Source organism: Papaver somniferum, chromosome 11, assembly GCF_003573695.1.
Source record: "Papaver somniferum cultivar HN1 chromosome 11, ASM357369v1, whole genome shotgun sequence".
Lineage (NCBI taxonomy): Eukaryota > Viridiplantae > Streptophyta > Magnoliopsida > Ranunculales > Papaveraceae > Papaver > Papaver somniferum.
In genome coordinates this window covers 129,797,958-129,810,283 of record NC_039368.1, presented here as the reverse complement: position 1 = coordinate 129,810,283, position 12,326 = coordinate 129,797,958, and the positions used below count along the sequence as shown (strand labels likewise).

Below are 12,326 nucleotides of genomic sequence, written 5' to 3'. Positions count from 1 at the left end.
TCAAAGTTGAATTGTAGTTCAAAAAGCATTTTCAAAGGGTTATTCTTTGAAGACCTGGTGGTTTCTGGGAGGAGATATAATCACCGCTGGATCTTATTTTTTGTGAACTTGTTCCCGAAGTGTCTTTGACGATTTCGTTACTGCTCATTTATTTCCAAAATTTTGATTTGCTTTAGGTGGAAATCTTTGATTAAGTAGAATGTGTCCAATGCTAACCATGTACAGTTTTTTCTGCGACTAGCCCAGTTTGTTCGGTTGTTCTGGGGTTTTTGCTATTGTGTTCCCTTTTGCTTGTTAATAACAATATCGTAGACTGTACAACCAATTAGATAGTAACTTGGTCATTTTCTAATCACTAGGACACCTCCTATCCCTCTGCCCTAGATGGTTATACTTATATGCCACCATTCCCCAAAGAAGTAGGGGAAGCTCCCAAGAATGTGTTCTTAAAGAAGACGAAGCAGTCGAGACATGTTGCTTTAGGAGGAGAAAGCCCACCTGCGCTGGATTTCGAGCGTGACGTGTGAGGTACTGGTAATAATCTGGTGGAGATATCGTGGACGTACGTCTACTGGGTAAATGTATCCACATAAAACTACTCTTCAACAAACGAAACCTCCCCCCTCTTTCACTCTTCATGGGTTGCAAGGATCTGTGAGCCACCACGGTGGCCACTCCTGCTCTAAAATAATTTACTTGAATTGTTGCCACGGCTGCTTGCTACTGCCATAATTGTTGGCTGGTCCAGCTCTGGACGGTTGTTGCTAGAATTTTTGGTCAGGTTGAAGTGCTGCAGGGCTATCAGTTGATGATACCCCGTCACCCTGAAGTCCCATTCCTACATATTGCTGCACCACCAACACGGACACTGATAACGCAAAATCTGCTGATGCAAGTATATCTCCAATGGCTCCCAACTCCGGACATTCACTCCAATCAGTAAGCCCATCAGTAAGAGGTGATGGCGTACCCTGTCCTCTTCCAACTATATAAAGATCATGAACATGATCCATAGATCTAATAGCTGAAACCGTCTCTTCTCCATTGTTTGTGACAATCTCCTTATAAACAACCGATTCATTGTTGGATGTCTTCATTCTGAAATCACTAATACTATCCTCATCCAACTGTCTCTCTCTTTCGTTATCAGTAACAACGCTCAACATGTCATTATCCGTAGAATCACCGTCATGACGTCTCGACCACCCTCTTGCTTCCTCCCCAGGAATAAACCGGTGAACCGTAAGGCTTACAGAAGGATTGCCTGACATTCTCAAAGCATAAGCCAAGCCCTCTCTATCATCAGGGCCACCGAAGAACAACACGGAAATATTGTTCCCGCCATTAGAATTTGTAGCTCTTGCTGAAGCACCTAATCCTCGATCTACAAGAATTCCAACAGAACAAGGAGCATTTGCAAGTACATTTTGATTTATTGTTCTAAAAGCTGGATTTGGTTCTTCCATTCCTCCATCAATCGTCTGTTGTTTGTGGAAAGGAAGAATAACTATAGAAACCCTTTTGACTTCGGCGAGATTACATATATCTTCGTGCATTGTTGAGTAAGGGGACATGGCGGTAAGGGGTTGAACTGCTACAAATTCTGCATTTTGCTCGTAATTTTCAAATGCATTTACAATTTGATTACTTCTGGCTTGGGTTCTATTCATAGCAGGTCGACCAGACTTGCGAGTGTTATGGACAATATGCATGGCAGAAGCGCGGCCTGTGAGTTCGGTGAGTTGGAGGACAAAAACGTAGATAGGGGATCTTTTTCTTTGGTAAGTGATATCAAGGAGCCTAGTAATAGTTGGGACGTTGCGAGGATTGTGGATGCATGCTAGTAATCGGAGCTCAGCATCTGGTTTGGATTTCTGTATTGTTCTACGCTTGTTGGGAACAAAACGTCCTCCAGGACTGTACACTGCAGTGACAGTTGGAATTAAAATGGTGGTCGTAACTACTGCTACAATTACCATGAGTGCAAAGGCTTCATCATCAAACACCTACGAAATAACAACGAAAATATTTCATTGAAGAAATGAAAATATAATTCCGATACAACAAATGAAAATGAAATGTACGTACCTTCTGGTCTCTACCAAGATTCAACACAATTATTTCGTTAAGACCTTTAATGTTCATTAGCAATCCAAGAGCGATGGCTTCACTGGTAGGCATCTCAAAATACAAGGAAGCCAAAAATGTCGCACCAATCTTGGCGAGACTACACACAATTATAAATAACAACAGCCATGCAGACTGAGATGAATAAGTGATGCTTCTGAAATTAATCCTCAACCCACTTACAGTGAAAAACAATGGTAAAAGCAAACCAGACACCAAATCCTCCAATTTCTCTATCAAATTAGAAGCTAAGGGTCCATTCGGTATCACCAAGCCGAACATAAAAGCACCGAATTTTTTTTTTTTTTTTGATCGAAAGAGAAGATATATTGAGAGAAAAGAATGTACAAGGGGTTCTACCAGAGGTAGATTGAAGAAAACAAAAGAACAATAAGCAAATTACAAGAAGATAGAATCTCAGGTACGCAAAATTTGAAATTGAGAAGATCCTAGGTGACCTGCTGCTGCTGCCCAAGCTAGAACTGAGGATTTTACAGACAAAATTAAATCATCATCCATTTTGTAGAGATATTGTTCCTCAAATCGTCTACAGTTTCTTTCATTCCAAATGGTATGAACAATCGCAGCTGGTATCAAACCCCATATATAATTCTTTGACTGAGAAAAGTAGCCATAATGCCAACTGTCTGCCAAGGTTCTCATGGAACCAGGTAAAACCCATAATGCCAAAAGCACCGAAAATTGAATGAGTTCCGATCGAATCAGTTACAAATCCACAGAACATAACTCTTGTTAGTATCAAACATATGTAGAACTCACTAGCACTCTCTCCTTCAGGTGTTCTTCTTATAATCCATTCGATTCCAGGCCGGATTACGTATATACATAAACCCACAAACACAACACTTACAAGCACAACGTATACTGCACCAAATTTGTCATCGCAATGAGTGGTGTGACCGTTTTTTTCGAGGAGGACATGTTTATTCTATGAGATGGCTATAGCCAGAGCTAATATTATCCATGCCAACATGTCGTTAACAGTTGCATAAGATATTAGAGAATATATTATACTGCTTTACTTATTTTTATTAAGGAGAGTATCTCCTGTCATAATTATTGTAATGAGGAGATTATCTCCGCCATAAAACAATAGTATCCCTTTTAAAAATACAAAAATTATGACGGAGATAATCTCCTCATTACAATAATTATGACAGGAGATATTCTCCTTAATAAAAATAAGTAAATCAGTATAATATATTCTCTAATAGAAGACATTGCTAGTCTACCAAGTTCTGTGGTTAGAAGTTTTAGTTCTGCAAGAACTCTAGCTAAAACAGTGAACGCAGTGACTGAAAGAGCAGCGCCAAAGAAAAGGATGAAAGTCCCTGTTCTTAAATAATCATCTTTCGTCATATGGCGGCCACTGCCATGCAATATCTTGTAAGATGAAGCTCCTGCTATAAGAAATGGCAGTCCCATGCCTGCTAGAGCAACTACCAACGATTTTTTACCCGTACGTTTGACAACGGACAGATCCATTTCAAGACCTACTAAGAACAAGTAATAGAGGAGACCTACATTTGCCATTGTTTCTAATACCATTATACTTCTAATCGGATAAAGCCTTGTACCAGCCCAGAGAATTCCTCCAATTCCTGAAGGACCTAATACTATACCACCCTGTATATACAATAGTACTTGCAAGTTTACGACCGCGCCATATAAAAGACAAAACTAAATATACATGCAGAAAAAAGAAGTAGAGATAATGATCAATATATGAAACTTACTAGGATGTCCGCGATGATCCTTGGTTGGCGAAAAGGTTTGAGAAGAACAATAAAGAGACGAGTGACAAAAACGACGAGGACTAGTTGCAAAATGAAGAGAGGAAGAGCAAAATTCAAAGGATTATCACCTTGATGTATTCCACTTGATGTGACCTTACTTGTTTCATAACATACCAAGCCATTATCGGCTGCTGTTCCATTCTTAAGAATCACAGAAAACATCCCGGCATCATCAGAATGTTCTGAATTTCCGGGTTCGTACCAGCCATCCACCATGTTTCTCTTTCAATCTTTTTCTCCCTACTTGCAAAAACATCCAGCACGGCCACCACCACCACCACCTTCTGATATCTTGTCTTTGTTATTTTTTTAATGATTTTTGGTGGTTTTAAACGAAGGATTCAAAATGATTTTCAACAGTCTTGGGAATTTTCTTAAAGCACAATCTCTAATCTTTCGGAGGGTTTTTTCTATCTATATATAGATTCTCATTTTAACCACCGACCGGTTAATTAATAATGGTGGTTTTTTCTAACTAGTATCTATCTATACAAGTTTGATGATTATGTCATTGCCAGTTGCAAATGTCTGCGTAAATTTTCACATTCGGCTACTAATTTTAATAATGTGCATGGGTGACACTTACATTATTGAGGTAGTTAAAATGTTCATAGGATAAAGATCACAAAATTGGTTAAAAAGACCAAAATCAACAATTCCTGAGTGAAAAAGACATGTAAAATTTGATACTGTTTAAATGGACGAGAATGTAAAAGTAGTCAGGACGTAAACAGTTTCATCCTATCCATTTTCAAATATTTTTTCGGATGCATCCAGTTTTTCCTCAATCTTGCAACCATGTTTTAGAACCATGTTTTAAGTTTAAGCGAGGATAAATTTAGATCATTCTTGTTATTTTTTGGGTGTCCATTCCACCCTATACTAATTTTTACTCGTCCATTAGAACCATGTTTTAGAAATATTTGAACAAATATTGGACACTTACATTATTGAGGTAGTTAAAATGGTCATAGGATAAAGATCCAATTTCTAAAGGGGTGGATAAAAAAAATTTAGGCTTAATTTAGGTTCAAAAGTGAGTCATCTATAATTAGGTAACCCCCTCTAGGGTACAAAAGTTTCAATACCACATTCCTGGTTGTAATTCTATGATTTGGTAACGTAGCCTGAGATTATGACCGTCGGCCAGTATGCATGTCCACAACTTGGTCCATGCATTTGTAACAGCATTTATGGAACATCATACTCTTTGCCGCCATGGTTGCCAACTTTTGACAATTACATTTCAGATATTTTGGGTTCACAAAAGTACACTTAGATTGAGATAAAACAAATGAACCCTATTTCTCTCACACTCTTACATGAGTCGCCAGGCTCTGTGAGTAACCGTGGTGGTTTCTGCTCCAGCACTAAGAGAAAACCTGAATGGGTGGCTTTTTCTTATGGTTTCTGAAGAATTTGCTTAAAATCTGCTGATGAGGGTTTACCTGCTGCCATGGTTCCTTGGCATGGACATGAGCTGGTCGAACTGTTGGTCAGGTTGTTGTTGTGCAGGGCTATCAGGTGTTGCTACCCCATCACCTTGAATTCCCATCCCCACATATTGCTGCACCACTAATACTGACACTGCTAAAGAAAAATCTGCCGATGCTAGCAAATCTCCGATTGCACCCAGCTCTGGACACTCACTCCAATCAGTAAGACCTGCCGTAAGAGGTGTTATCATACCCTGTCCTCTTCCAACTATATACAAATCATGAATATTATCCATAGATCTAATAGTTGAAACCGTCTCTTCTCCGTTGTTTGTGACTGACTCCGTATAAACAACCGAATCATTGTCCCTAGTTCTCAGTATGAAATCACTAATACTATCCTCATCCATCTGTCTCTCTTTTTCCTTATCAGTAACAACCCCTAGCGTTCCGCTATCTGCAGAAGAATCATTTTCATGACGTTTGAACCACCCTTTTGCGTCATCCCCCGGAATAAAACGAAGAACCGTGAGGCTAACATGAGGGCTGTCTGACATTCTCAATGCATATGCCAAGGCCTCTCTATCGTCAGGGCCACTGAAGAAGATAACGACTATATGGTGTGCACCATGGGGATTTGTAGTTCTTGCTGAAGCACCTAATCCGCGATCTACAAGAATTCCAACAGAACATGGAGCATTTGCAAGTACATTCTGATTTACTGTTCGGAAAGCTGGATTTGGCGCTTCCATTTCTCCATCAATGGTCTGTTGTTTGTGGAAAGGAACAACAATCATAGAAACCCTTTTTTCTTCGGCGAGGTTACATATATCTTCGTGCATTGTTGAGTAAGGAGAAATAGCGGTAAGAGGTTGGACAGAGACAAATGCTGCATGTTGCTCGTAAATTTCAAATGCAGTTACAATTTGATCACTTTGTGCTTGAGTTCTGTTCACAGCAGGGCGACCAGACTTGCGAGTGTTATGAACAATAAGCATGGCAGACGCACGTCCTGTGAGTTCGACAAGCTGGAGTGCATAAACATAGATAGGGGATTTTTTGTTTGGGTGAGAGATATCAAGGAGGCTGATAGCTGTTGGCACGTTGCGAGGATTGTGGATGCACGCTAATAATCGGAGCTCAGCGTCTGGTTTGGATTTCTGTATAGTTCTACGCTTGTAAGCAACAAAACGCCTTCCAGGTCTGTAGACTGCAGTTACAGTTGGGATTATAACCGCGGTAGTTAGAATAGCTATAATCACCATGAGTGCAAAGATTTCATCATTCAGTACCTACAACAATAAATGCCGTTGTCACTGCAGTACAGTGGTAAAATTATTGGGTGACGACAGCGGTCACCTTAGTTTGAAACTCGCCAGCACCAAATTCTTTACCGATCAAAAAATACCGATAAAAAAAAAATAACAACAAAAAATCCGTTACAAGCGAAAACCAAATGTACTTACCTTCTGGTCTCTGCCAACATTCAACACAATCATTTCAATAAGACCTTTAGTGTTCATAAGCAATCCAAGAGCGAATCCATCTCTGGTTGGCATCTCATAAAAGACCGCAGTCAGAAATGTCGCACCAATCTTGGCCAGACTACACAAAATTAAAATGATTAACGTCCATATCCAGTCGGCAGAGTAAGTCATGCTACTTACATTAGTCCTCAACCCACTTATAGCGAAAAACAGAGGTAGTAGCAAACCAGACACAAAATCTTCCAATTTTTCTATCATATTAGATCCCAATGGTCCATTTGGTATCACCAATCCGAACATAAATGCGCCAAAAATCGAATGAGTTCCAATCGAATCAGTAATAAATCCACATAACATTACTCCTGTCAGAATCAAACATGTATGGAAATCACTAACAGCCTCTCCTTCAGGTGTTCTTCGTATAAGCCATCCAATTCCCGGCCTGAGAACGAAAATACAAAAACCCACAAAGGCAGTACTTAAAATTACAACCCAGTAGAGAGGGATATCGGTATTTTTATGTTCTTTGCCATGTTCAGCTACATTTCGGCACTCCGCAAGAGCTATACCCATACCTAACAATATCCATGCCAACATATCATTAACAATCGCAGAAGACATCGCTATTTTACCAAGGTCGGTGCCTAGAAGTTTTAGTTCCGCAAGAATTCTAGCTAAAACTGGGAAAGCTGTGACTGAAATAGCAACTCCAAAGAAGAGAATGAAAATCGTTTTATCTAACATTTCCTCACGGCCTTTATGATGCATATGCGGAGGCATTAACTTGGAAGATGCAGCTGCTGCTACAAGAAATGGTAAAGCCATGCCAGCGACAGCAACTACTAACGATTTCTTACCCGTGCGTCTGATAATGGAAAGGTCCATTTCTAGACCAACTAAGAACAAGTAATAGAGGAGACCAATATTTGCCATGGTTTCTAATACCATTATACTTCTAATAGGAAAAAGTCTGTCAGAAAACTCCTCTATTCTTCCCAGCACTGATGGACCTAAAATAACACCGCCCTGTAAATAAAACAACGTTCAATGTATGACAAAATAAAGATGATGTTTAGAGATGGTTTGTCAAAACACAAATGAAATAAATTCTTTGGGAGAACTCACAAAGATCTCAGCGATGACCCTAGGTTGGCGAAAAGGTTTGAGAAGATAAACAAACACACGAATCATAAGGACAATGGTTGCTAGCTGCAAAATGAAGAGGGGAAGAGCAAAATCCAATGGATTATCACCCTGAAAAAATCCATTAGATGTGATGAGACTTGGTGAGTAACAAATAACGAAAGTTTGCGTCGTTGCTCCATTGTCTGCAAACGATATATTAATTAGCGACATCTCTTTCCTTGAATCTTTTTTCTCTACCCACTTACAGAACACCACCAAGGAGAAATCTTACTAATTGTTTCTTGTTTTGCGTACAGTTAACTAAAACGGTTTTACCATCAAAATCTGTCTTTTGTTGTTTCACTTAAGACCAGACCCGATATCTAAGTAAGTTCATCTTATTTTTTCTATAAATAGATTGTCATTTTGACCCCCATATTTTAGGACTTCTCTAAACTTAAATACTTTACAGAAGATGAAAAGATGAGAAAAAACTCGCAAGGATGTCGGGAATGACTCTAGGCTGGCGAAGGGGTTTGAGAGCTAGCTGCAAAATAAAGAGAGGAAGAGAATAACTAAATGGGTCATCATCACCCTCCCATACTCCAGTTGATGTGATCATTGTAATTTGTAAATTTATTTTTTTTTCCAAGTCCACTTACTCATGTCCATTTAATCGACTATCTCTCATAAGGTTGACATAGACAAGGGAAAAGAAAATTTCCATTGTGACATTATCAAATATATTTTAAACACAAATCAATTTTTGAAGAAATCAAACACTGACGTTGAGCTTCAGTTTACTTGAAACATTCCTGAATTAGACGTATGAGGAATTATTCTTTAGTTCTTATATAATTGAGGTGGGAGCAAGAAAATACATGTATTAACTATGGGAACCTCATTCATCATGCTCCGTCTCCGTTTCTTCTTATTCTGTATCCTCTTTCTGCCAAATTTGAGCCTGTTATCTCATATCCTTTTGTTGGTGAATAACAATATTAAAATTCAATAAATCAAACAACTAATTAATATAAGAGGCACTTATCTGATTTTTGTGTCGTCTCCTGCAATTGTTGATGTAATGAACATCCCTGTTAAACAACATAGAGAGAAGAAACTTGTAATGGTAGATTGAGGCCACAACAATCTTAACAAGTTTGAATAGCACATTCAAAGTTGTCCTTTTAGAACATGGCAGCGGAAAACTCATGGAATTGTTAGCACTTAAACCATTGTATCAATCATAGAAAAACGAAGAAAAATAAGTTCTCAAAACGCACGGATACAAGAGGGGTATTACTTCATACAAAACCCTAACACAAATCCAAAATATATAAGGTAAATTTATCCCGTAAAAATCTAAGAGATAAATTTGGAACGTATTTTAATTATTTTGAAAACGGTCCGCGGGTTATAACCCCAAAGGGGTTATAACCCATCTACAAAAAACCCATCCAAACAAAAGTGATACAAAAACCCCAAATATCATAAACTGTCTAAACTACCCTCCCCTAATTCAACCCAAAAGAAACTGAGAAAGAAAACGACCCACTAACGGAAAAAGTTTCTTAAAACCTCCGCTCCTGTTCGTTCAAAATCATTCTGTTCGTTCAAAAATCAATCCGCTCCTGTATTCAGTCAAAATCAATCTGCTCATCCCTAAGCCAAAATCGTTCAAAATCAATCTTTATTCGTCATCATCTTCTCGATTTTACCTTCTTCTCTTATTCTAAGGTTGCGTACCACTGCTACAAAATCTGACCTAATTTTTCAACCACAAATGGTGAAGAAACAAAATCAACAGGCGAAAAAGAAAGATGAAAAGCTAAAGAAAATAGCGAAACCATCTCCTAAAGGTAAGAAATCGAACTTGCTTTCAAGTTGATTTCAAGTTTGAATTCAAAAGATTATTAGGTTTCATTTGATTTATGGGTTGGTTTTCTGTTTGCTTTTAGGTTTCATTTCTTAGGTTAGGTTCTGTTTTCATTTGGTTACATCGTTTCTTTGGTTTAGGTTTAGGTTTCAGTTTGTTTGATGTAACCAAATGAAAACAGATTTCAATTGTTTGTATATTTGATGCAACCAGATATTTTTTTTTCTATTTGATGAAACCATATTTCATTTGTTGTTTATTTGATGAAACCAAAGTATTATCTGTTTTTTTTTATGAAACAATTCTGGGTTTCATCACTTTTCATTTGTTAGGTTTAGGTCTGCAAGAATGATGTAACAGATTTGCGATGAAACCAGATATCATTTTCTGTTTCTTAATGAAACCCAAAATTGGTTTCATCATTTTTAGTTATTGGTTTACTTCTAGAGTTGTTATTGGCTGTTGATTTGAATTCAAACTGTGGAGATTGGCGCTATGTTACGTAATCTTATGGTTTCATACAAGTTTCAATTATGCTTATGGTTTCATCACTTTGTTCGTGCTTATGGTTTCATCATTACAAGTTTATGTCTTATGGTTTCATCATTATTATTTATTATTCTCTTATGGTTTAATTTTGGTTTCACAATAGGTAAAAAAAGAGATAAGGAACCATACAGGTGCTCGTTGCATCATTTGTGCGAGCTAGCAGTGAAAATTAAGGAGTTGATAAAAAATAAGCAACTGCATTTGAAAGCTCTTAAATCATGTCCTTTCTGGCGTTTCTTTGAGCCGTTCTATGATGGCGTAATGAGCAAAGATGAGCTCATCAAAAAGACAAAAGCAGTAATAATGTTTTTAAGTACAATTGAAAACAGACTTGATGGTAAGCTCCCGTATTGTTTCAAATTAACAAGATCAAGGAAAATGATTTTGCGGACAATTCCAGAACATTTTGCTGTGACTTTTGGTTTCCAAATGGTGAATTATGTAGAAGCAGACGACATTGATGAAGATCTGGTTAAAAAGGTTAACGTCTTTGTGGCTAATTATTTTGCTGGAAATAAAAAGACAAAAAAAACCGATATTGAAAAGCGTATGCTGGAAGCCGCAAATGATGAAACCAGAGCGGATGACTTTGTCAAGTTTTTCGTAATGTTTCTGTTGGTTTCAGTATTTGTCCCTAACAAATGTGGGCAGACTCTCGCAGCAAAGTACTTGTATATGGTGTTTTATATGAACAAGGTGTGCTGGCCGGAAGTCTTCCATGACTATGTACTTGATTCGATAATGACAAACAGAACAGACGTAGAAAATGTTGTTGGTTGTGTAATATACCCTCTGGTAAGTTAAGATTTGTTCTTTTTTTTCATAAGTTCAGTATTTTTTTTCAATAATGGTTGTTGAATATTAAGCGACTTGTTTTTGATGATTAATTTGAATATTGGTTGTTTTTTTTTTTTGCAGTATTGGTTGGCAGAGATGACAAAGAAAGCATGGGCTAGACAAGTATCCGAGGTTTGCTAGATGGAACCTTAGCAACATCTGTCAACAAGTATTGTCTAACTTTGAGAATCTTGAAGAAAAAACAGAACTTTGGTCTAAGGTAAATATTTACTTAGAAGATTTACTTTTCTGATGGAACCAATTTTGGTTTCATCAAAAATTCTAGCTGAATTTTTGTTTCTTAGATAACTTCGAGGGTTTTATTTGATATTTTTTTTAGACAATATTCGAAATCTTCGAGGGTTTTATTAGATTATTGCTATGAGTTGTTACCATTACTTGTTACCATTAAAAATGCTATGCTTGGTATGTCGTCTGTTTTATTTTAAACGAATTTTGATAAATATTTTCTTGTTCAGATTTACTTTTTTGATGAAACCAGTTTTGGATTCATCAAATTTTTTAGCTGAAACCAATTTTTCTTGTGTACTGCAGGAGAATATTGGTCACCGAAAGGGATCATTCTTGCTTCAGTATGACGAATCAGAAATGCGCTTGGCTGATCCCGTAGATGAAGTGGAAATTATTATGCCAGATGAAGAAAATGAAGTGTCGGTCAAAGTGCAAGATGAAGAAAATGTTGGTGCTAGCAGTGAAGCTAACTCCTTCAAAGCCAAATACCAATTTGCGCGATCATTGATTGAAAAGATTAGGACCAATGCTACATATGTTCTTTCTGAAGAAGAAGAATCACTGCTAGCAAAATATGATGCCGAGGACAGGGAACAATAACTGGTACAAAGATAGATTTGATTTTTCTTAGTAACAATTGAATTACTCGCATATATTACAATTTTCTTATACATTTCATCATTTTTTTGATGAAACCAGATTTGGTTCCATCATTCTTTTGATGAAACCAGATTTGGTTTCATCATTTCAAGTTAATGTTTGTTTGATGAATTGGCCAGTTCTTTTTATTCTTTCAGAAGTTTTTGATTTTTACAGCATT

General features: G+C 37.5%; 1 protein-coding gene and 1 pseudogene across 1 annotated transcript; both read right to left on the bottom strand.

The window, feature by feature from the left end:
* Nucleotides 1–764: 764 nt before the first annotated feature.
* LOC113325160 lies at nucleotides 765–4,260 on the bottom strand (annotated as a pseudogene).
* A 784-nt stretch (nucleotides 4,261–5,044) lies between these two features.
* Nucleotides 5,045–8,296, bottom strand: LOC113321665 (cation/H(+) antiporter 15-like). The gene is made up of 3 exons (XM_026569575.1): nucleotides 7,993–8,296; nucleotides 6,847–7,893; nucleotides 5,045–6,672 (listed from the first exon to the last, which is right to left on the bottom strand). Exons 1-3 carry the CDS (start codon nucleotides 8,221–8,223, stop codon nucleotides 5,389–5,391), a joined length of 2,562 nt encoding a protein of 853 aa, XP_026425360.1. The 5' UTR covers nucleotides 8,224–8,296; the 3' UTR covers nucleotides 5,045–5,388.
* Between the last annotated feature and the right edge of the window lie 4,030 nt (nucleotides 8,297–12,326).